This window comes from Hibiscus syriacus, unplaced genomic scaffold, assembly GCF_006381635.1.
Source record: "Hibiscus syriacus cultivar Baekdansim isolate YM2019G1 unplaced genomic scaffold, ASM638163v2 tig00110657_pilon, whole genome shotgun sequence".
Taxonomy (NCBI): Eukaryota; Viridiplantae; Streptophyta; class Magnoliopsida; order Malvales; family Malvaceae; genus Hibiscus; species Hibiscus syriacus.
In genome coordinates, this window is record NW_024062817.1 from 87,164 (window position 1) to 113,375 (window position 26,212).

Below are 26,212 nucleotides of genomic sequence, written 5' to 3' on the forward strand. Positions count from 1 at the left end.
CCCCCCCCCTACGTTAGAAAGAACGAAAATGCACCATCGGAGATATCTCCCGTTGGGTTTTACTCGTTTGTAGTAAAATAATCAAGGGTAAAACATGCAAATGATTACTAAATTAAATTAGGTAGAAATATTTTTTGTACTTTTAAAAATTCAAAAATTATAAATTTACTATTAAATTTATTGAGTCGTTGTAAAATGATAGTTGTATGTTATAAAACAATAATTAATTTCAATAAATATAATAATTATTTACAGTTCAATAAATTTTATGATCGTTTTAACATAATTTAATAATCACTTAAAAATTAACTATACGTCTATACCTCAAAGACTTGCTTTTCGATTATCATTTAAGCAAAAAATAATAATGGATTTTAAAATGTTGGGTACATCAAATTAATTTGGTAGGTGGTCCTAACCAAAGGGATCTGCCCCTTACTATCAAATTATATAAACTAAAACAAATTGGGTTAGCAAAAATAGGTTTAATTATGAATTTCATCCCTGCACTTTATGGAAATTGTAAAGGTAGTTTTATAATTTTAATTATCAAAATGCGGTCATCATATTTTACGAAAATTGAGAGGTTTATCCAATGGGATAACACTGTTAAACCTTACCTTTAAATCTTTGACCTAAAAATTAGTGTTACCCAATTGAAAAAAACCAGCCATTTAAATAATCCATACTATATAACAATTTAGGAAGAACTAATTGGTTTATGTACATGTGTGTTTATTAACAACCGGATTAGATTTTTAATTTCTATAAACTACGATATAAAAAACATTCAAAAACGAACAAAAAAAAGTATAAAGACTAAAATTTTCGACGTTTATAAAATAGAAGGATGAAATTAATAATTAAGAATATTTTATCAAATTTAGGATTTAAACTTGACGTGTTAAAAAGAAAATTCAAATTACTATTTGTTGAGGGATATTCTGATTCTTTCATGAGAAATCTGTGAAGTATTGTACGTCAAATAGTCAATCAAATCCCTCAACAATGACGTTAGTTTCAGAGAACCAGTTCAACTTTCGTTTTTAAATTTAAAAAAATAGGGAGATTAAATTGCTGGAATTGAAAATAGAGTTACTAAATTTCTATTATGTAAAAAGCATATGGATTTGGAGTATAATTAAACCCGAAATTTATTTAATTGGGGTATTATTTTTCTTTTTGCTTCCTTTCGCCAAACATTTCAAAGGGGAAGATTAGGTAAAAGACTAAGAGGCATCATATGAGTCAACAAACTATTCTGGTCTGATCCTAACCAGATGTTCTGGTGTCAGGTCACACCTACATTAAATTTTGGGTTAAATGCAAATTTGGCCATTGAACTTACCCAACTTTATCACCTTGAAGAATCTTCTTCTCATGTTTCCCATTGAACTTACCAATTATTAACACTGTTAGCACACAATCATCTTCGTGTGGCTAGAATTTTGTCAAACTCATCATGTGATGATTCGAATTTAAGAGTTGATTTTTAATATAAAAGCCGTTAACAACTATTGATAGTTTTATTAGAGTCGTGCACAATCGACTACTTTAATAAGCTTATTAAATGGTCATTGAAGAGTTTTTCGTACGTTAATCGAGACTGCCCACCTCTACCAAGCAATGCTCCATTGTGTTAATACTGTTAAAAATTTGTTAGTTCGGGTAATAAAGTGATACAAAAATTCTTCACGAGCTAAATTTATAAATATGAATAAGATTAGTGGCTAAAGGGAATTTACCCCTTAAATTTTTATAGACCCCACATTTTTGGCATTATTTCGATTCATGCCCCTATTCCTGACATGACATTTCATATCGAAGAAGATAAAAAAAAAAAAAAAAAACCTTGTTTCCGGCCCAAAGATAATAAGCCAAACGCAGCGTTAAATCGATAAAAGTCCTCCAACCATACATCGCCACCTAATTATAGTGACTTCACTAATGACGTCATTTATTTCCACACCATCACGTACTCCACCTCATCAGCAAAAAATACTCTTGTCGTATTACGTGGCAATGTCGTGAAAGTGGCAAGTGGGAACACGAGCTTTGTTCAGGTACTACGGCGTACCACAGAGTCAGCAAAGTTCTCTTCGAATGAACCATGGCCACGTAAGAAATTTTACTACGTGTCGAATCGTTAGTGGTCAGGATGTTTAGGATTCCAAAGAAAAGGGGGATGATTAATGTGGCACTTTGAGATAGAGAGAGGACCATAAACAATCCCAAGCACAAACCCTAATCCAAACCCCCCCTCCGAATTTTCATTTTTGGATCGAAGGGGTCATTAAAAATACAGACTTTGTGCTATGAAGGGTAAGCTTTAGTTTCAAAGTTTCAATTTTCAGTTCAGTTTTGATTGAATACTGTTGTGATATTAATTTGGGTGTTCTTTTTTTTTATCTTATTTGTTAATGGGTTTATTTTGTTTTATGTGATTCTTGTTAGTTTTGTTCGTGTAAAAATGACATCCTTGTTGATACCCAATGCAGATCATGCCAAATTAAAGGAGTTTTTTTTGGAAGTTGAACAAAAAATATTGTGGGGGTATTTGTTTATAGTTGTAGGATCTTTGTTGATTGATTCTTGTTGAGGTTAGTAGCTAAAAAAAGTGATTAAAGATGATGTCGAGATCGTATACCAATCTTTTAGATCTAGCGTCCGGTAATTTCCCGGTAATGGGTCAGCCTCGTGAAAAGAAGCGATTGCCGCGGGTAATGACTGTCCCCGGTGTTATTTCTGAGCTCGATGATGATCAGGCTAATAGTGTGACCTCGGATGCACCATCATCGGCTATTCAGGATAGGATTATTATTGTAGCTAATCAACTCCCGGTTAAAGCTAAGCGGAGACCTGATCATAAAGGGTGGAGTTTTAGTTGGGATGATGATTCGTTGTTGTTACAATTGAAAGATGGTTTGCCTGAAGAAATGGAGGTTTTGTATGTTGGTTCTTTGAAGGTTGATGTCGATCCCATTGAACAAGATGATGTTTCACAGCTTTTGCTGGATAAATTCAAGTGTGTCCCGGCCTTTCTGCCGCCAGACATTTTGACGAAGTTTTATCATGGTTTCTGCAAGCATCATTTGTGGCCACTTTTCCATTATATGCTTCCATTTTCCACCAATCATGGAGGCAGGTTTGATAGGTCTTTATGGGAGGCATATGTTGCAGCGAATAAGATTTTCTCTCAAAGGGTGATCGAGGTTATAAACCCTGAAGATGATTATGTTTGGATACATGACTATCATTTGATGGTGCTGCCTACATTCTTGAGAAGAAGGTTCAATAGATTGAGAATGGGGTTTTTTCTACATATTCCATTCCCTTCATCCGAGATATACAGGACGTTACCTGTGAGGGAAGAGATACTAAAGGCACTATTGAATTCTGACCTCATTGGTTTTCATACTTTTGATTATGCCCGGCATTTTCTGTCTTGTTGCAGTCGAATGTTGGGGTTAGAGTATCAGTCAAAGAGGGGTTATATTGGATTGGAATATTATGGAAGGACAATCGGGATAAAGATCATGCCTGTTGGGATCCACATGGGGCAGATTAGGTCTGTATTGAGTCTTGCGGATAAGGAGTGGAGAGTAGCAGAACTGAAACAACGGTTTGAAGGAAAGACTGTATTGCTCGCAGTTGATGACATGGACGTCTTTAAGGGTATAAACTTGAAGATATTAGCGATGGAGCAGATGCTGAAACAGCACCCGAAGTGGCAAGAACGAGCTGTTCTGGTACAGATTAAAAACCCTGCTAGGGGTGGAGGGAATGATCTTGAGGAGATACAGATTGAAATACAGGAAAGCTGCAAGAGAATTAATGAGACTTTTGGTCAGCCTGGTTATGAACCAATTGTCTTCATTGATAGATCTGTATCCCTTTGTGAAAGGTTTGCGTATTACACTATAGCCGAGTGTGTTGTAGTCACAGCTGTCAGGGATGGAATGAATCTTACTCCCTACGAGTACATTGTGTGCCGGCAGGGAGTGTCTGAATCCGAATCTTCATCGGAATCAAATGGACCTACGAAGAGCATGCTAGTTGTATCAGAGTTCATTGGCTGCTCTCCTTCTCTCAGTGGTGCAATTCGGGTAAATCCTTGGAACATCGAATCAACTGCTGAGGCAATGAACGAAGCAATCTCCATGGCTGATGGTGAGAAGCAGTTGCGCCATGAGAAGCATTATAGGTATGTTAGCTCACATGATGTTGCATTCTGGTCGAGAAGCTTCTTCCAAGATATGGAAAGGACATGTAAAGATCATTTCAAAAGGCGTTGTTGGGGAATTGGTTTGAGCTTTGGATTCAGAGTGGTAGCCCTCGATCCCAACTTCGGAAAGTTGTCTATTGATCACATCGTATCTGTGTATCTAAGGTCCAAAAACAGGGCTATACTATTGGACTATGATGGAACGGTTATGCCTGAAACGTCACATAACAAGACACCCAGTGCAGAGGTTATATCAATCGTAAGCGCGCTTTCTAATGATACCAAGAATACGGTCTTTGTTGTAAGTGGAAGAGGAAGAGAAAGTTTAGGCAAGTGGTTTTCTCCATGTACGAAATTGGGAATTGCAGCTGAGCATGGTTATTTCATGAGGTATGCTGTTTTTCGTTTCTGTTCTTTTTCTTCTGCCACTGTTCTCGTTTAGTGCTTCTTAAGTAGGTGGACTTACATTGAAGTTGATATTTCAGGTGGTCTGCTAATGACGTGTGGGAAGTTTGTGGGCAGAATAGTGAATTCGGATGGAAGCAAATAGCCGAGCCTGTTATGAAATTGTATACAGAGTCCACTGATGGCTCCAATATTGAAACCAAGGAGAGTGCCTTGGTCTGGCACCATCGAGACACCGACCCAGGTTTTGGATCTAGCCAGGCGAAGGAGATGTTAGACCATCTCGAGAGTGTATTAGCAAATGAACCCGTGGCTGTGAAAAGAGGCCAGTATATTGTTGAAGTGAAACCTCAGGTATTTGACCTTGGTTTTGATTTTCTGGCTTTATGATTGCAATATCTTGGATTTCTTATCTTTTGTGGTCATTTTCATTTATCTTGGAGGAATACTTCTATAATTGATGATCTAATGACTTACTTTAGCTTTGTTGCTTACATTTATGCATGATCTTGAATCATCTTTTTTTCCCTGATACTTTTAGGGAGTCAGTAAAGGTGTGGTCTCCAAAAAGATCTTCACAACCATGGCCGAGAGGGGAAAGCTGGCTGATTTCGTTCTCTGCATTGGCGACGACAGATCCGACGAGGAGATGTTTGAGATCATCAGTAGCGCAATTTCCAGCGGTGTTCTCTCCCCGAATACATCTGTTTTCGCCTGCACGGTTGGCCAGAAACCTAGCAAAGCCAAGTATTACTTGGACGACCCAGCGGAGGTCATAAACATGCTCGAAGCTCTTGCGGATGCTTCAGACCCTGATTCCTTATCAGATACTGGATCATAAGGCTCCATTTGAAACATCCTCAGAATGCCACGGATAGGTTTCGGTTTCTGCATGGTTTCGTGGTTTGTGTGGCCTGGTCATTGAGACATTGATGAGGACATTTTTCGAATGGAGTCGGAGAAGGGAAGGGAAGGGCTAAAGAGGGGGATTTGCAGGGTTTGGTTTTCACGGAGACAGACATGGGATTGAAAGGAAAATGCATGGAAGAACTCCTTACCATCATCATCACATGCATGGAGCAATGTTACCAAGATTTTCTTCCTTTGTGTGCACATGAAGGTAACATAGATGATGTGTGCGGCACAGCCAGGTAAGTGTATATATATATATATATATAAGGCATTGTTTCTGGTGGTGGTAGCACACTAGCAGGTCTGTCTCAGCTGGTTGAAAGAAGTCATCCTGCTGAAATGAACATATATCCGAATGCCATATTTGTATGGGTTTTTTCCATTGGAATTTGTAAATTTTATAGGAGTCTGTATTTGTTTTTACATTTATCTGGATGCTTGAGTGTTGAATGCGAAAGCGGGTTTATGCTACGACTGGAAAATCCCTTGATGTTTTCTGGTAGAATTAGAGGTCAACATAAATTGTTTTTTCTTTTGTTTATCGGCAAATTTGTCAAATGTGTTACGTAAGCAAAAAGTATGTTCATTTAAACATACCTTTTTAAAATGATGTCAATTGCTATATAGTATATTAAATATACAAAATTATGTTATTTTCATTAAAAAAAATTCTTCGAATACCATTTTGTTAAATAATTAAAAGAAATATTATTTAATAGAACAATCTGGATTCTTATGCAGGTTATTATCGAGAAATAGATCATGAGATAATATTAGGATCAAATGTCCATTGTCAAAAGATCTAAGGAGTATTTTGAAATAAACTTAATTTGCATAATATTTAAATTGTTAGGGGTCTAAAACATAGTTAAGCCAATAATTATTATCAAAAAACTAATATTTTAATTCTGATTTAATTATGTTTGAGGAGTTAAATTTAACCAATTTTAAGAGGTCAAGGGTCAAACTTATTCTGAAAAGAAAAAGGGCTAAATTGATATAAAATCTAATATTTTAAGGACTAAATTTATGATTATATAAAAATAAAAGGGGAAAGAGGGAGTTTAAAAAAGAAGAAACTACCCGGGTGATCCAAAGATGGTTATAGCCCACTCCTATACAGCAAGTTTGTTTGGAAATCAAATCAAGGAAAGTAGAAAGAAATAACGAAGAGGAGAAAGACGGTTATCCTTTGCGAGAAAAGGAGGTCTCAAGAAACTAAAGCAGCTGCTGTTGCACCATCTTTTTTAACTCAAAATTCCTCAAAAAAGAAAACACATTCTTTTGTTTCTTTGATCACTGCTCTTTATCTGCGATGGGTTGTGCGGCATCCAAGAGAAGCAGGGGCCGCGGTAAAATAATTCTTATTGCTTTCTTCATTTTAATCTCCCATTTGTTTCAATGATGTTTTATTTCCACTGTGTTTTTTTTTTCATGTTAATGCTGGAATCCTGGATTTGCTTCTGGAATTTGACTAATTTTGACATAGTCTTTATTAATTTTGTTATTCTATTTGGTAGGGTTTATATTTTGGATTTAACCTTCATAAGATTTTAACCTTAATCTTTTTTATTTAAAATAGATCTTTTTGATAATTTGATCTTATAAATACCTTGTAATGAGTATTCTGTGCTTGCATAGTAAGATTGAAAGCTAAAATCTTTTTATCAGTTCTGATATTTTTCTGGTGATTTTGCAGGTAATTCGAAGAAGATCAGAAAGCCGAAACCTTGGAGACATCCTGAACCTATTACAAGGACACAACTTATGCAAATGCGCGATGAATTTTGGGACACAGCTCCTCACTATGGTGGCCAGAAAGGTACCTATTTACGGCCGATTTGTTAGCCAATTTCTTGAAATGATTTTTCTTTGTCAATATGACATTTGTTGAAGTTGGATAATATCCTCGAGATCAATTGTTCAATGCAATGTTTAGATTAGTGATGTTCTTTGCTCAATGTTTTCTTGGATGCTGTTTAGTTGCACATTTATAGTTTTTACTAGGAAATGCCTTTCAACGCTAGAGTTGAGTAACAATTAATATGAGGGTGGAGTCGGACTGCTTGGTTCATCTATCTAATTCATGGGTTTCATCTGATTATCAACTTAGTTGCTAACAGACTTGAGTTTTTAAATGCCATACGAGTACGAATCTGTTCAATTTAACAGTTGATAAGACAATTCGATTCACATGCTAGGGGATACCCAAGGCCTTGTTCAATGAGAGCTTAAGTGAGATGAAATGGATATTTAAGACCCCCACTAGATCTTATCACTCTGGCAACAATGGCTAAGGTCGCAAGGGTGTTGGCCCCATTTGTTAAACGAACACCTGATTACAATGTTAGAAAGGGAGGTGAGAACTTGACCATTTTTGTGGAAGATTTCCCACTTTTGCTCTTTAAAGTAAAAAGGTTTTAGGAGCTGGACTACCATTACCTGATCAGTAGAATACATCCTTCTTTGATGAGAATTTTCATGAAATTATCTTCCTATTCACGTTTGAGCACGGTATGGCAACTTCTAGAGGTTTATGTCAACAAATGTCAGTTATAGGCTTTGATCTTGAACTGATGGAGAGGTCAGTCGCCAACGTTAACCGCCATTATTTACTTTTTGCGAACTTTTTTCCTTTCATCGGAAATTTAAGTTCTTTCCATCTGCTCATTCTGTTCTCTCATCTGGTGCTAGAAACAAGCTACTACCCGAAGCCTATAGGTATCAACTAAAACGAGTTCCGGGAGTGTCTGCTGAGAGTGGTGTTTCAATATCATAGATTCTTTCTCATTACTCTTCTATAAGATGCAATTCATTGTATTGATATCTTTCAAATGAAATTTTGTCCCCCTGTTGAAGGCCTTTTTATATGTTTTTGTTCTATAATATTTTCTGCTATATCTTAAGAACGACTGTTTTTGTCACTAGAGATATGGGATGCTCTTCGAGCTGCAGCAGAAGCCGAATTAAGCCTCGCGCAAGCAATTATCGATAGTGCTGGGGTGATTGTTCAGAACGTGGATCTAACAATTTGCTATGACGAGCGAGGTGTGTATTGGTAACCGACTCTTAATTCCTTTTCTCCCTACGGAGTTTGTTTCTCCATAGTTTACGCCAATGGTTAAATTTCAAATCGCAGGTGCCAGGTATGAACTACCGAAGTACGTCTTGAGCGAGCCGATCAACTTGATTCCCGAGAACTGACGACAGGGACCAAAGGGTACACAACCATTCATTTTTAGAATGTAAAGCTCATAACCTTCCTGATATAAAATCCCCATTTGTGTACAATATAGTTAGCGTCACCAAAAGTTTCAGCGCCGTAAAACATTGTGGATCGAAGTCAAGAGTTCATGCTGCTAAAGGAGGCTATAAGATGATCAGTAAATTTGTGATGTACTTTGGATTCAAACATTTTTTTCCTAACCACTATCGATGTTGATCGGAACTCAAAATTTCACATATGGCCGGATCTCAAACCCAAAGCCCGAGATCATAAGAACAAGTAATTCGAAATTATCTGACCATGAAGTGAGTCTCAAACCCCAAATGACTAGACTAGTCTAAATCCGAAACTGATTCAAAGTAGAAATGCTTGAGAAATCTGAAATTTAAATTGATCCGATTCAGACTCGGTCGACTCAAAACTAACTCGATCCCGTTCTTCACACCCACTTTATGATTGCTTTCTAGCTGTGAGTTTGTTGGATACAAAACAAGTATGCGATATTTTTAATTGACGAGAGGGGGTTATTATTAAACAGAAAACGTGCAAGATTAGACATTTACCCAACTCCCCCCCCCTCCCCAATCAATCGTTCAAACACCCAACAAACCTAGAAGACGGTAGCAGATTCAATGATCGCCGCAAAAGTAGGCAGATTTAGGGTTTGGAACATTGTTACTTGGGAACTAGACATGAACTTGTATATTCATATAAATGGATCCAAAACACGAATGGTAATTGAATATTAAAAGTGGAATCCTAGAGGAGAGTGATGGGGCACAACATGCAGAGATTCATTTCCCAAGGATGTGCACTAGGCAACAAGCACGTGGTCCAGTCGGAGAACCCAAAGAAAACTACACATTGACCTGCCAATACCTTTGCTTTCGTATGGGATCACTTGCCTTCTCTCTTTTTATCAGAAACAAGATCCATCCCATTAGAGGCAGAGCAACAACATTCCCAAACCTTTGTTCTAATTGAAACTCTAATTTGGATGGATGGAACTGAATTAGATGCGTTGAGTTACGTGGTGAGATACCGATTACAATTACACATGCTGAGTTACGTTATGCAACAGCGTCCCAACATTTTTGGTGTGGCAAGCCAAACGACAAAACTACTCTCTGCAATAATATTGGTCTGCAAAGGAAACCCACATAATGCTTCAATGACAGTCATGTCTTGTATTTGTGGTTCCAGCTCAATGTTCAGCTTTGGACCGTCTCCCAACCCTAAAGAGAATAAATTCAATACACAATCCCACTTCTTTTTAATGCCCCTAGCGGGCATGAAATCGGAGGCAGATAATAGATATATTTATACGGACCCCGTGAGGGCCCCCCTTTGATCATTACTTCTTCAACCGCAACAATGATAAAACTATAACTACGACCGTTGGGGTTTTCTTCTAAACCCATTATTGGATGAAAGTCACATGTTTGGAAAATATTAATTTTTTTTTACATACTTTAGTTATATTTTTTATTAAAAATATATTTTAATTAAATATATATAAGTTTTCTATTATATATTTTATTTGATATTTTAAATCAAGTTAAAACTAAAATTTAAAGAAAAAATTATTTTCTCATAATCAAATTTAAACTGAAATTTTCAAATTCAAAAAACTAGATTAAAAATATTAAAAACAGATTGAGAAGTCATACTTATGATCATTGATCCTTCGAAGTTAAAAGGGTATATACCTTTCAAATAATGAAGAAATCACTCTTTTGTGCATATCATGATGAAGCTTGCTTGATGGAAACTTCTATAAATAAAAAAGACAACAAAAAGAATATTCAATGTGATTTTCTACATACATATATATATATATATATATATATATATATTTCCTTTTTATCATTAATATGTTTATTCCAAAAGTATGCACATAAATTATAGTTTTACCAACTATAAACACATGGAAACATGTGGTAAATTTAATGCCTCCAAAAAAGCAACAATATGTGTATACATATAAATCATGGGGTTTTTTTTGGTAAATTAAAAATAAATAAATGCATAATTATTAATATTTCCATTTAAATTTAAAAATAAATAAAGTAAATATAAGATTGATTAAACTAGACATTTCCAAATTATGATTAAAATTCTAAATCAATCTTTAAACTTTAAAATATGATAATCAAATACTGAAAGTATCATTATCATATCGATCGTCAAATTAAATGTTAAATGAAAATCCATGTCGTATCATAAATATGTGTGTACTTATGGCAGAAATGTTAGTTAAAAAAATTGAATGGTTAATATTTAGGATCTTTATTTGGAAAAGATATAAATTATCTATGTAATAGATACACACAAGGACAAAGACCTAAATCATTTTGAGGGGAATAGAAGAAAATTACTAAATTATCAAGGATTAAAATAATTTTAACATTTCTTTAGATGATAACTTTATAAATGTTAAAAGGATTAAATTAAAATTTTACCATCTAGATGAGTCAAAATGTAACTTCATCATTAGTTTATAAAGCTTCAAAATTAAAAAGGACTAAACTAAGAATTTACCATGCAACTCCTATCTACTTTCGGCCATTAATACACATATTTAAAATTTAATCTACATTTTAACTCCATCTTCTATTTGAGTTTTCATTTAACGACTTTGTTCGTTGATTGGTCTAATGGAATGTTTAGTCCCCAATAAATTTAAATAATTCAATTTTATCTATTTTAACACTTTATTAAATAAAAAAATCCTCAATTTTGGCCCCTCCTAAAATCTAATAATTAAATTTAAGCTATTTTTACCCAAAAAAATATAACTTTAGCCCCCAGTTTTTTAGTTTCATCATACTCCACCAATTAAAGTTCCTAATTTGGCAGAAAGATTCGACTGACAAAATAATGATGCTTTAAGGATTTAATTAACACACTTATGATGAAATTAATCCTTAAACCTGCACAAAGTGAGTTTGCATGCTGGAAACCCAACCGGACAAAACCGCCTAATTGGTACCATGTTCTGCTTGTTTCAAGAGATGTTTCTGTGTTTACTGTCTTTAACAGATCTAACCTAAAGATACAATTTTTACACTAAAACACTTAAAAAAAGGATCATCCCTTTCTTTATTTATTTAGATTCTTTCGTTTCGATTCAACTACTGTCTCTTATCTCTTTCTATTTGTCTAAAGGAGAAAATGAAAAGGAACCCGGTTTCTGTCTCTGGGCTTTGTATTTAATAATTTATTTTCATTGCTTCTTGTGGCTGACTATCGTTTTCTCTTGAAAGATATACCCAGGGACCATTTTTGTGAAACATGTGAAGTGAGGTGACGAAACAGTAAGAGAGATAGTAAAAATAGTGAGAGATCTATGGGTTCTTAATGATGGCAACGGTTCGTTTATGCTTTTTGGGATTTATCAGGTGAATGCAGTTGAAAATACCCTCTTTTGCTTCTTCTTCTTCTCCATCATCTTTGCTTATTTTCACTTTTTTATGGACGTTGAAATCATGGGTTTTTAGTCCCCAGCTCTATCTCTCTCTCTCTTTTCTCAGTGTCCATTTCTTTCCAAAAAGGCTACAATTTTGAGGAATCTAAAGCTATACAATTTGAACTAGTGGGTTTCTTTTTGCCCTTTTTTGTTTGCATGTTTGAAAAGTTCGAAACTTTTGGTCCAAAGAGCTCTTCTTGCTTCCCAGTGGAGTTAGCTCTTGCTTCTCTGAGTTTTCAAGCTTGAATCGCTTGGATTTATGAGGTATTGCTGTTTACTTACTTTAGTTTGATGCTTGTAGGTCTATGTCTTTGAGTACACGATGGCTAGCTTAAAGAGTTGTTGTGCTTGACTGGGAATTTTCATGTTTGTGGCTTGATTATCTGGAATGGGGCACTGGCCCTTGAAAATGAATGTTTTGTTTTCGACGAAAAGACTGTGAGAGCTTCAAGCTTGGTGCTTCGGACAGTTTCGCTGGATAATTGATGGGATTTGAGAATTTTGGTGTAGTTGTAATAGGCATAATCAAGTAGAGTAATGGAAATGCGATTTGTTTTTATGTTTGTTTAGGTTAAAAGAGACTCTACGGAGGAACGCGTTAATGCTTTGATCATGACCAGGGGTGTTGGAGATAGGGTACTCAAGGATGCGAATGGTAACGTTAGTGATCATCTTCGAAATCACATTCATTTAACTAACTGTATCCACTTGAAGAATCATATGCATAAGCACAGCCCCATGTTGGCCGACCGATCGCTTATGAGGGACCTTATAGTCCTTCAACGTTCGCGCTCCCTCAGGGACCCTTCTGCCAGTCCTCCCTCTTGGCATTCTCCGTCGGTTGTTGATTTGCTTTACAAGAAGGGCAATAAGGATGCTGTCCGGGAGGCGAGAAGGTCTTTGGGCGTCAAGAAGCAGACTGATGGAAGGAGGCTCTCGGCAAGCTCACCACCTTTAGATAATTTTGCAGCTTCAAAAGTTGCAATGGGTGAAGCTAGTGCTGTACCGGCAACTAGTAATCGTAGTAATAAGAGTGGAGCTAGAGATAGAAGAATTTGGAGAGAAGAATCTGGTAGAAGTAGTAGGGTTGATCTTATGGGTGGAACCAAGGAGCCTGTAATGGAGCAAGATGGTAATGATTTGCCTCCTGATGCAATATCGGGTAATTCCGGACTTAAAATTAGAAAGAGTAAAAAGGCTAAGGGGAAACAAGCAACAGGTTTTCAGATCAAGACTCTGTCTGAGCAATTGAATGACGTCCCCGTGGATAATGTTGATGTAGCATCTTCAAATGCCAACCTTTGTGGAAGGCGTGTTACACCAGATAAAACTCTTGGGGAACCTGAAGTTGCCATACGTGGTCAGTCAAGTGGATTAAACAGGGGGAGAAGGCGCAAGTTTCGAGAGACAAGAAGAGCTCGGGCTGCTCCTTCCTCTGGAGAGGTTGGAGGCCAAAATGAGTTGTCAGTGGCTTCTAATTCATTTTCGCAGGGTTCTTTGAATCAAAAGTATGGTATGGAAGATGAAGAAAATGAATATGATGATCGAAACGTAACTAGGGCGCCTAGAAATGCGTGTGGGATCCCTTTTAATTGGTCAAGAATTCATCACCGGGGTAAAACATTCCTTGACATAGCAGGGAGGAGCTTTTCTTGTGGTTTATCGGATTCTAGATTAAGGAAAGGTCGAGCAGGTTCCCATGGAAGAAATGGTCCTGAAATGCCTGTGGAATCTGATCCATCAAGCTTATCTGCAAAATCCGAAGCGGAGGCGCTGCCTCTTCTAATCGAGGCATCTGGATCTCTGGACAGCCCTGAGAATGCTCTTTGGGTGAATGAATATTCTGGGGAGTTAGGTATATTTGCTGATAACTTATTGAACCGAAATGCTGATTCCAACCTTGCCTCTGAGGCTAGATTCAGTGAACAACGCAAACCGGGTGGGAACCTCCGTGGCAGGCACCAAAATATAACACAAAAATATATGCCAAGAACTTTTAGAGACCTTGTTGGACAAAACTTGGTATCACAAGCCCTTTCCAATGCCGTTATGAAAAGGAAGGTTGGATTCCTTTATGTCTTTTATGGGCCTCATGGAACTGGAAAAACTTCCTGTGCTCGGATATTTGCCAGAGCTTTGAATTGTCAGTCACCTGAACAGCCTAAACCTTGTGGCTTTTGCAATTCTTGTATTTCACATGATATGGGTAAGAATCGAAACATTCGGGAAGTTGGTCCTATAAGTAATTTCGACTTTGAAAGTATCATGGACCTCCTGGATAATATGGTCATCTCTCAGCTGCCTTCACCGTACAGGGTTTTCATATTTGATGACTGTGATACTTTGTCTCCCGACTGTTGGAGTGCCATATCAAAGGTCATTGATCGAGTGCCCAGGCGTGTTGTTTTCATTCTTGTCAGTTCAAGTCTTGATATTCTGCCTCATATAATCGTGTCCAGGTGTCAGAAATTTTTCTTCCCCAAACTGAAGGATGCAGATATCATTTATACCTTGCAGTGGATTGCATCCAGAGAGGACATCGAAATTGAGAAAGATGCACTTAAATTGATTGCATCTCGATCCGACGGATCACTGAGGGATGCAGAAATGACACTTGAGCAGCTGGGTTTGCTCGGGCAAAAAATCTCTGTTCTTCTGGTTCAGGAACTGGTTAGTTTATAGCCTACAGTATAATGATAACACCATGCAGTGGGTATTTTTTTATAGCCTGTTGTAATATTATGGATCTGATTCACAGGTTGGGCTTATCTCTGATGAAAAGCTGGTGGACCTTCTTGATCTTGCATTATCTGCGGACACCGTAAACACTGTAAAGAGTTTGAGAGTGATAATGGAAACTGGTGTGGAGCCTTTAGCTTTGATGTCGCAGCTTGCTACAGTGATTACAGACATTCTTGCTGGCAGTTACGATTTCTCTAAAGAACGGCATAGAAGGAAGTTCTTTCGACGACAACCATGTGAGAGTCTTAAAATGGAAATTTAATCTTCTGTTTTATAATACTAAATAATTCATTTCGTTGTAGTATGTATGCTCCCAATAAAGTTCCATATCTTTGAATCTTACCCAGTGTTGCTTCTCGATCATTAACCGATGTATGCTATGCAGTGTCCAAAGAAGATATGGAGAAACTACGCCAAGCTTTGAAAACATTAACCGAGGTGGAAAAACAACTGAGGATGTCAAATGACAAACTAACATGGTTAACCGCCGCTTTGCTTCAGCTTGCTCCTGATCAACAGTATATATTGCCTACATCTTCCGGTGGCACTAGTTCTCATCGTAGCCCCTTGCTTCTAAGCGATGCAGACAGAAGAGATGAGCTCCGTAATGGTTCTAGAGGCCTGCCAAAAAATTCTAGGTCGGAAAATCTACATGCTGGAAATTCAGGGGATTTTGGAACTAGCATAGTTAATGGTATACATTTTGATAAGAAGAGGCATGCTGTTCCTGGGATGGCTCCGCAACAAACCTCCACGGCCCCTACTGGGAGGCAGAATCTGATCAAAAACTCTAAGGGACTCGAAGAAATTTGGTTTCAGGTGCTCCAGAAGATTCTAGTTAGTAGTCTGAAAGAGTACTTATATAAAGAAGGAAAGCTGATCTCGGTCAGTTTCGGTGCAGGTACATCCTACTTGGCACTCATCTTTGCATGCCTTGATCATACAGCTTTAAGCCTTTAACATACTTTTAGATGGTAATTGTTGCCTGTTACTTTCTTAAATTACTATATTCAAGAAACCTTATCAAACTTGAAGCCATAACACATGTTTTAATGGTTTATGGAATTTATCGAAGATCATGGCAGAACAAGATATCCCGAAAGTAGATTTCAGTTGTTCTCTCTCATCTAGATTGTAGCTTCGTCATGATGGTTGCTCGATGCTTCATACATATTTTTTCTTTTGTTACTTGAGCTCTTTTGGGATTTGAATCTTTGTCGTTGAACTGAGTCCAACTCTCTACCGGTGGACTGTTTCTTCTTTTAAACGGGCGTTCTTTTCTTCCAGCTCCAACTGTACAGTTGATGTTCAGTTCACGTATGGCCAAATCTAAGACAGAGAAATTTATGGGGCATATTTCGCAAGCATTTGAGTCTGTTCTTGGTTCGTCCGTGACGATTGAATTTAGATGTGAAGCGAAGAAACATGCTGGAGCTGGATTTCATGGACTTATCGGTTTACCAGCTTCCGAGGGTGGTCCATCTCAGATGGTTATGGATCCAGAGTCTAATTCTGGGAATAGGATGCATAGAGCTGGGGTCGGCTCTCAAATTCAACCGTTGCACCACGATTCTCTTGATGCAGGGGGTGAAATTGTTGAAATACCAGCTTCTCCAAGAGAAGCCAAGGGTAACGAACGCGCTGATAACTTAAGCAGAAGAGGTTTAACACTGGCCGATGCTACGGCTTATAGGAAACCAACATTGGCGTCCATGTCAGGAAGACGGAAACCTGGGGAGCTAAGTCATAGCCGGAGCATCGTTAGGAGTAAGGTGTCCCTCGCACATGTAATTCAGCAGGCGGAAGGATGCACACAACGAAATGGATGGTCAAAACGGAAAGCAGTCTCCATTGCAGAAAGACTCGAACAGGAGAACCTGTATGTTTACATCTTTAAATGCTGAATACCTTGTTTTATTATCTTCAACTACGAATTAACATCGTATCGGGTAACTTTCAGGAGATTGGAACCTAGGTCGAAAAGCTTGCTTTGCTGGAAAACAACTAGAGTAACACGTCGGAAGGTAATCTATCTACCATCTAACCCGAAGAAAATGTATGATTATTTGTTCCACCCTTTTCTAAGACGCTTCCTCACGTCCGACAGCTCTCGCGCTTGAAAATCCGGACACGAAGACCGCGCTCGTTGTTGAAGCTCATCGCATGCGGAAAATGTCTCTCGTCTAAATCTCCGAGGTAGGAAACTAGATTGAATTCATATCTACGTTTGTAATTAGCTATTTTCTTGCCGGTTCACAAGGCTTCAAATTCATTTTCTTTGAATAAATCATTACAAGTCCTTTCCGATGAGAAAAATGTAGGCAGGAAACTAGGTTAGAGCAAAGTCGCTCTTCTAGTTTATGCAATCATCAATGTTATTGGCCAGAATTCTGCACTCTTTTTACCCTAAATATTATTTTAATTATTTGAGATATATACATTAAAATTTTCTTCTTGTTCCGTAGCCCAAGTCTAAAGTCAGTTACATTGAACGGATTTTCCATAATTCAAGCTCACACAGCAATCAAATAAAAACATTTTTAATAATTAAAAACCGTTGCGTTAATTGTAATTTAGACATTATTTTAATAAAAACGTCTGTACACAAACTATCAATTTATTTATCATAAAGCCGTTTCTGTTCACATTAGATTCAAAATGTCCCATCAAAATCATTTTGTAGCCGTGGGAAAGGATTTGGGCCATGTGGCGATTTCTGTGCCCTAATTGCATTTCTTTGTTAATTATGAATTTCATCCTTTTGTTTATGAAAATTAAAGAGTTGGACTATATACGTCAATTCTAGTTGGATTATAATTAAAAATTTTATGATGTGGATATTTAGAAAAATATCAGTGTATTAAATGATTGATGGGGATTAAGTATAATAAAATATTAAAGCTTGATAAATAGTTTAACAACCCCTAAGCCGCTGTGCGTTGGCTTCTTACGGTCCAAACATTTCTTTGACTTTTTTCCCTAATAAATCTTGACCACTTTACGTACGTGGCTTAATCGTAGCCGATAACAATAGTTTGCGGTTTGACGGAAGGGAAACGCAACACGTGGCTCTCCGACGTGCAATTGAGGGTGAACGGTGTGTTAGAATACACGTGGAAGCGTGCGATTAAACCGACGAGAGGGTTGAGCCAGCTGTGTCCATCGTACCACTCGATTTTTCTCGAACCCTCCAAACAATGCTTTTTTGTCAGATTTCGAGACTTTTTTTTTTCTGGATAGCTGTCCGTTTGGTTTGACCAACACCGGGAAAATAGGGATATATCATAAATAAAAAAAATAGAGAAACACAGTAAAGATTATATTATATGATACAGTTATGTATAGTTAAAGATAATTTTAACCATCGTAGCGATATTTATCGATGATTTTTTTATTATAATTTGAAGATCAAATTATAAAAAATAAAAATGAAATGATTAAAATATACATTTTTAAAAATATCCCATTAAATAAAAAGGTAGTTTTAATAAACGAAAATTTGATGTTTGAACTATAATTGTATTATAAAATTTTTGAAAAAAAATAAAAATAAAATGAAAACTAAATAAACTAAAATGAATATGTACGTTTAACTTATACAAAACTTTTATTTTCTTACAGTTTGATCATAAAATTATAAAAAGAAAATATGAAACAAAGCTATACGCAGTCACCATAAATTTGTCCAAAAAAATATATAACCATAAACAATTTTATTAAAATTATCATCAATTATTAATATATTGTATTTTTTTTACATAAAAGTTTAGGTCAAAGGTGATTCCCCTAGTCCACGACTATATCATACCTAAGATTCAATTGGAATTTACATATAAATTTACAAATTGCCCATCAAGAGTTACGTAAAATTTGAACTTGAATTTATAAGTTCAAATTCATGAATCAGAACCACTTGTGCCAACACTCGTTTGCAATTATTAATATATTATTATATATAATAACGTCTAACCTATTTCCTAAATAATTTTTATCACGTTATAATTTTTTAATCATCAACAATATATATATATATATATATATATATATTATAATTTAGCCTGTATACGTTTACAAGTTCAACTTATAGTTTGTGGGGAAACGTTTTTAGTTAAAGTAGTTTTCTATTAGATAAAATGATATTCAGTCCCTAAATTTGGTGATTTTTTTATTTAATTCTTAAAATTTTTATTCGATATTATATGATTTTTTTTCATTTTTTAACATTTGGTTAACATGGTGCTCACTATGAGATCATGTCATGTGAGACGGTATAAAAATGTAACATTATTAAAAATGACAAAATAAATAGATTAATGTAGATTGAAGAGATTTAGGGACCAAATTAAAAAATAGTCGGGTTTATGGACCAAAGGTGGTTTTTACCATGTTCTAAGAAAAATAGATTAATAACTTGGTAATATTACCCAAATAACACCCTTAACAACGAAATATTATCTGTCAGGATCTTTTCTAAAAATATTATTGATCTAACACCATTTTTGACAAAGCTCGGATTATACGGCGTGCCTTCGCAAGGTTTTCTCCGAGCTGGCGTCACTGTGGAAAAGCACGGATCATGAAGCGCGCATTCGCGAGTTTCTGTCCGAGCTGGCGTCACGTAGCAAAGGCGCAGATCATGAAGCGCGCCTTTGTAGGGAAATCTGACATGTGTAGGGAAGGCACGGATCATGAGGCGCGCCTTCCATTATTCACGAACTATTGCGCACTCCATTATTACCTAAGCAAACTCTGTCGGTCACCCATCACTTTCCCCTATAAATACTCCCGAATGCAAACATCAAACCACACCAAAAATACTTTCACATTCTTCCTCTATTAAGCTAAGTAGATTTTGTTATAGTTTTTAGAAGGTAAAATTATTTTTTTATTATATTATTTTTAATTATTTGACCAAATTTTATTGTACTAATTATTTTGTATTATTTTTTACGGTTGTAAAATGGAAGACATGATTATATCTCGATATATTTTGTCGATACGGTAACAATATTAAATTATGTTATTTAAATTATTGTATTTTTTAGCATTAGTTTATTTTAATTCATATATTATTTATTTAATTAGGTGTATTTCAACTATTGTTTTTGCATATATACGACTTTCATTCTTTCAAACTCTCAAACTTTCAAAATGAGGCGCATTTCAGCTATTGTTTATTTCAGCTATTGTTTAATATGATGCATAAATTCGGGAATATGAAATCGGTATTATCTTCACATCAAATCATTTAGTCAGAATATTCTTCAAGATAAACATCACTTTTGAGGAGTTGATCACTAAAATTTCAATGAATGTTTATGTTGGAAGTACTAGAAGATTGTCCTTACTTCAGTACAGGTTTCTAGTTGCACTATTTTCGTTAACTTATACAACGTTCGAACTCTCTAACGATAACGATGTTCCTATGATGGTCGATGCTCATAATTAAAATTCAGACGCTGAAACACAAATGTATGCATATTTTTTGAAGTGTATGCGGTTCATGGTATGTCATTATGCTCCCACTATGGGCTGGCTCAACAAGCTAATCAAGTTGACATCCCAACTCAAGTAATATGTAATGATTTTAACTCGTTAATGGGAAATCCATATCCTGGTATCATCCCATCAAGTTCAATGGGGTGACATTCATCAATAACTTGTTACGATCTCCACTAAGCTGGCTCTATGAACAATCCGTATGACAACATCGCTTCCAGTTCAAGGGGAAGTCATTCAATACCCATTTGACACGATGCCTACAAGTTCCAGGGGGAGGCATTCAACTACGAGCTTTTTCGATCTCAATATGGAGATGTTTGCGATACAACACTCAGTTCAAAACCCGTACGACACGATGCCTTCAAGTTCAAGGGGAAGATATTAAACTACAAGTTTGTTCGACCTAAATATCGGCATCATAGAGGAACCCTCATCTCTACCAGAAAATCCTTTTCGTGAGCCAACTGTAGATGGTGCTGAGACTGGACAATTCGTTGAGCCAGAATCATCGCAGTTCAACATGGACTCTGATGATGATGATATAGATGAAGTAACCACAAATACGATATACACGAAACCTCCAACACACACGTATAAAACTGACTATGGTGCAATATACGAGTCATAATTTGTATATATGCCTAATGTGGTGACTACGAATTTAACTCATCAGTCAATGATGGTGAGTTATATATCAAAATACAGTTTTCATCCAAAGAAGAAGCGATGATTGCAATTAAGAATTACAACACTCATAATTCTATTCACTAGTCGACCGATCCACCACCTAAAAGTATGTATGTTATTGTGTCAAATGTGATAACGAATGCAACTGGATGATTTATGTATCGAAGAGAAAGATGAAAAACAACATATATAAACTAACAATATACAAAGGTCCTCATACATACATTGTTAGAGGGATTAATTAAGATCATCCCAACTTGGACTTTGACATTATCTGCTAAGCCATCATGCCCATGGTCAAAGCAATCTCACATATAGCTATTGCGTTATTGATTTTAGCTATACAGTCTCAATATAGGTACACCATATCCTACAGGAAATCATGGAAGACAAAGCAGAATGCCATTAAAAAACTTCACGGAAAATGAGATTCATCTTACAACGAACTATCAAGTTGGTTTAGGGTAGTGCGAAGACTGAATCCTAGGACAATAGTGGACTTCGAAACTTGTCATACATACCACAATGATCGAGTGTTTCGCGATCGATGACAATTCTATCAGTTTTTTTTACTTACCCATAATGCATTAATGTTGTGAAATACTGCAAACTCATGGTTTAAATTGATGGGACATTATTGTATAGAAAGTACAAGAAAGTTTTGTTATAGAAGTTGTCCAACATGGTAATCGCGACATTCTTCTAGTTATTTTTGCCCTTTTTGAATGAGAGTATATAGTTTCTTGGGTTTTTTTCCTCAAAAACTTACGCTTATATGTTGTCATGTAGGAAAAAACTGTCATTTCAGATTGCATAATTGGGATCAAAGAAGAAATGAAGTCTTTTGGTCCAATATGGCAGCCACCCTATGTCAAACATCAATATTGTATCTGACACATTGTTGCAAATTATCATGGAAAGTTCAAGAAGAATAATGAACGTCAATTACTTGTGTGCATGGGTATGTCACAATGTCTAATTTCATTTCTCAATCATTTTCATTTTTTATGGGAACTTAACAGTAAGTATTACATTTGACGCTCAGGTTACAAACTATTACCCCAAACGTTTGAGTCCATACTTCAAGATTTACGAGGAAAAAACGAGAAAGGGTATAATTACATCAACCTCGTCAACAAAGAAATGTGGACAAATGCATACGATAGTGGATATTGATATGGGCACATGACTTATTTTCGTTTGGGAGCTTTTTGCAAAGCTCGGGGGAAAAATTCTAACTTGGATACAAAACGACCATATGTATCACCCAAGATTAGTTGCAGATCTACAAAAAAGAATTGTTGCATCAAATGGAATATCTGTAATAAGCTTCTCTCGAACCCATGAATTATTTCGTGTCACAGAAATACCACGACCTCTTCAGGGGATTGAAACTAACTCGTTCAGAGTTAATCTACAAGACAAGTGGTGTGACTGTGTGCTTTTTCAAGCTCTGAAGTATTCATGCTCCCATGTCATAACAACTTGCTCTTATACCCGTAAAGATTATAACCATTTTTTGGATCATGTATACCGACTTTCAGAAGTATTTAATGTATATAAATTTGAGTTCTCCTCATAGGTAATGAGAAAGACACATATGAGGTTTAGAATTGGCTTCCGATTGTACCAGATTCGTCCTTATTAAGGTAGGCATGTCGTCCAAAATCCACTCGAATTCATTGCTATATGAATATTCAAGAGACGTCCAAAGAAAACAAAAGATGTGGGCATTGTAAAAACCTAGGCGATAATAGGAAAAAATGTCTATCTCTTTTATTATCACGTAACCATTGATGTTGTGACGATGTAATTGTTGTTTATGAAGCCTCAGTTTGTGTTATTTCATTTTCGTTTACTTTTAATTAATGTGCTACTCAAGTAAAAATTAAATAAAATCATTACAAACTAAATAATAAAAATAATTAAATACGAACATTAAATACAAAAGTTTAAATGATAAAAACAATAAAAAAAATATTAATAAACAAAATAAATAAAAAATCCATAATTAAATAATAAAAATGAGCTAATTTCTTCAGTAGAATAAGGAGTTCATTGAAACTAAAACAAACCTATATAATTCTTATCAAAATAATATTCTAATTATATAACGATAATTAAAGGTAACTAATGAAATTTAAATACATACCTTTGTATTAGTCTTTTGATCAATGAGCAGTTGAATTTCTTCAAATTAGTTCGATATATCACAATGATCTTTCCTTATAGATGACCACGTATTCAGTATAAAGAAATTTCATTATATACTAAAAAAATATTTATATACAAACTCATAATTGAAATTACCTCAACAATAAATGGAAGACTAACGGGTTTTCACAATCAGAATAAAAAAGGCATGTGATACCATGCCCATGATTGCAGAAGAATGAGACATCCGCCGATAGCATTTTTTTCGATAATCAGTTGCTCGATACATTTCTTTATACAGAGATGCCAAAACCACAGAGCCCCAACTGAATGAGCCGGCAACTCGAAAATATACGAGTTGACGCAACCACATACAATGAACTTGGTTACGAGATTTATTGGGCATCAAGATCCCTCCTAGAAGTTACAATATGCAAATCCGGACAAATATTTGAGCCTGTTCATCGGAACAGTTTTCGCTCAACCGTAAAAAATTTCTAGCCAACTATGATAATGATATTCAACCACCGTTTAAATTAGGTGGGATACCTCCAAGATACTCCTCACACAAGGAATGTCAATCACCATCTGCCACACTAGAAATAACATCTCCATCCACCGAAAGCCCTAAATATAAGGAAACATCCTCTAACATAATAATGCACTTCCACACGAAATATGAAATGTGTGTGTCTTTGATCTCCACCTCTTAATCAGTGTAAAAATAAAGTTGGATTCAAGGTTATAGTTCCCTTTATATTTCGCTATGTAACCGAATTCAACCTCAGCTAAATACAGCCAAACACGACTCGATATCTCTAATTTAACGTTACGAATAAATGGATCTAATATCTAGTCATTCACCTAATTAAATAAATAATATACAAATTAAAATATAAATTAATACTAAAAAATAAATGAATAAAACATTCATAATAAATAAAATAATATAATTTAACATTATTACTACATCAATAAAATGACTCGATATATTATTCTCATCTAAACGCATCAACCCGCCTGTCATTTTATAACTATAAAAATAATAAAAATTAGTACAATAAAATATAATAAAATAATAAACTATTAAATTATTATAATATAATAAAAAAATTAGCTTCTAAAAACGATAACTATACTTACTTAAAACTAGATAGAACGATATATAGAAGGAAGAAATAGAGTGTTTTTTGTGTGGTATGAATGTTGGACGAAGGGTATTTATAGGGGAGAGAGATAGGGGGTTGGGCGGTATTTAAGGCAGGATGGTTGGGATTTAAATGCAAGGTGCGAATTATGATCCTCGCGTTCTGCCACATGTCTAATTCCTAGCAAATGTGCGCTTCATGATATGCGTTTTACCACTGTGGCGCCAGCTCGGATAAAATCCCGTGAATGCGTGGATTATGATCACGCTTTTCCACCGTGGCGTCAACTAGGACAAAACCCTACGAAGACGTGCCTCATGATATGTGCTTTGTCATAAAGGGTGTTAGATCGATAATATTTAAAGAAATGATATCTGACAAGTAATATTTAACTGTTAGGGTGCTAGATCGATAATATTTGAAGAAATGATACCTAATATTTAACTTGTAAACTTCACGCTAGGCCTGTAAACGAACCGAACGCACACAAACGAAGGTATGTTCATGTTCATTCATTTAATAAATAAACGAATATAAACGAACAAATTTTTTTTTGTTCATGTTCGTTTATTAAGGAATATAGTTTGTTCATGTTCGTTCATTTACATAATAAACAAATATAAACAAACACGAACGAACACAATAAACGAACAACACAAACACAAAAAAAATTATTTGAATTCAACAAACGAATGTATAAAAAAGTAAACAACAAGAATAACAACTTAAAATTCATTAATATAACCTGCAACTTTAGAGTTAATTTGTTCGAATACGACAAAAACATACATAAATCATAAATAAGTTATATAAACATAATAAAGTCTTAAAGTTAATTTGTTCAACAAAACAATCTTCATGAAATTCAAACAACTTCAATAATCTTCGTAACATATTCAACTTGCTCTCTGTTCGAACATAAATGAACGAACATAAACGAACATATAATCGAACGTTCACAAACGTAAATGAACGAACGAGCCTTTTGTTCATGTTCGTTCATTTAATTAAACGAACGTAAAATCATGTTCATGTTCGTTTATTTAATAAATAAACGAACATAAATGAACTTCTCATCGCACGATTCATGAACAATTCGTTAAACATTCAATTCATTTACAGACTACTTCACGCACTTAAAAGTCGCTTGGATCTTTGCTTTTCCTAAGGGTCAACCCTTGCATTGAATTAAATCTTACGTCCATTATCATCATTCGTTAGGTCATGTATGTTCAAGAAGTTTGATATATCATTTAAAAAAAATCTCAGTTTGTATTTTGTGAATAATAAAAATAATATTATGAAATAAATAATATTCAACAAAACCATGAAAAATTACTAAATACCGCCGAACAACACCACAGTAAAAACCAAAGTCTAGTAAGAGGCAAAGGATCTAAAACAACTCCAACAAGACAAAGTGACATCATCTCCCTTAAATACCCTAAAAAAGTGCCGTCCTCTACGTTGTAACAATATCCAGTTTTACAAACAAACAGGAAAAGGTTAAAGTAATCAAAGATCTACACATTTAAATACCATTGCTATCTTCTTTCTCATACTGTACTATGGACAAAAGTGTGGATAAAGATTGATTGTCATCAGTCAAAGCCACACCGTTCTTTTTTTTTTCCAGCAACTCCATTGAAATTCTTACACAGGGAAGGAAAAAACACAAGAAGAAGCGAAACGCGGATTCCGCTCTTTAAAAAGAATCCCCATTTTTCATTTATATAAAAAAG

At 35.5% G+C, this 26,212-nt stretch overlaps 3 protein-coding genes across 4 annotated transcripts; all 3 read left to right on the forward strand.

Annotated features, from left to right (window-relative positions):
* Positions 1-2,204: 2,204 nt before the first annotated feature.
* On the forward strand, positions 2,205-5,662 carry LOC120137397 (probable alpha,alpha-trehalose-phosphate synthase [UDP-forming] 7). Its single transcript, XM_039153151.1, has 4 exons — positions 2,205-2,322; positions 2,499-4,615; positions 4,711-4,984; positions 5,172-5,662. The coding sequence occupies exons 2-4, from the start codon at positions 2,628-2,630 to the stop codon at positions 5,469-5,471; spliced, it is 2,562 nt and encodes an 853-aa protein (XP_039009082.1). The 5' UTR covers positions 2,205-2,322; positions 2,499-2,627; the 3' UTR covers positions 5,472-5,662.
* Positions 5,663-6,788: 1,126 nt separating this feature from the next.
* LOC120137393 (ubiquitin domain-containing protein 1-like) lies at positions 6,789-8,990 on the forward strand. Its single transcript, XM_039153146.1, has 4 exons — positions 6,789-6,894; positions 7,242-7,364; positions 8,471-8,590; positions 8,682-8,990. Exons 1-4 carry the CDS (start codon positions 6,858-6,860, stop codon positions 8,744-8,746), a joined length of 345 nt encoding a protein of 114 aa, XP_039009077.1. The 5' UTR covers positions 6,789-6,857; the 3' UTR covers positions 8,747-8,990.
* Positions 8,991-11,822: 2,832 nt separating this feature from the next.
* LOC120137410 (protein STICHEL-like 3) lies at positions 11,823-17,364 on the forward strand. 2 transcript variants are annotated; one of them, XM_039153162.1, is made up of 9 exons: positions 11,823-12,169; positions 12,302-12,363; positions 12,406-12,501; positions 12,808-14,907; positions 14,996-15,215; positions 15,365-15,880; positions 16,267-16,858; positions 16,940-17,003; positions 17,087-17,364. In XM_039153162.1, the coding sequence occupies exons 4-9, from the start codon at positions 12,850-12,852 to the stop codon at positions 17,177-17,179; spliced, it is 3,543 nt and encodes a 1,180-aa protein (XP_039009093.1). In that variant the 5' UTR covers positions 11,823-12,169; positions 12,302-12,363; positions 12,406-12,501; positions 12,808-12,849; the 3' UTR covers positions 17,180-17,364. The 2 variants fall into 2 exon arrangements, with proteins under 2 accessions (XP_039009093.1, XP_039009092.1); XM_039153161.1 differs by lacking the exons at positions 12,302-12,363; positions 12,406-12,501 and having other exon boundaries at positions 12,539-14,907.
* The last annotated feature ends 8,848 nt before the right edge of the window (positions 17,365-26,212 follow it).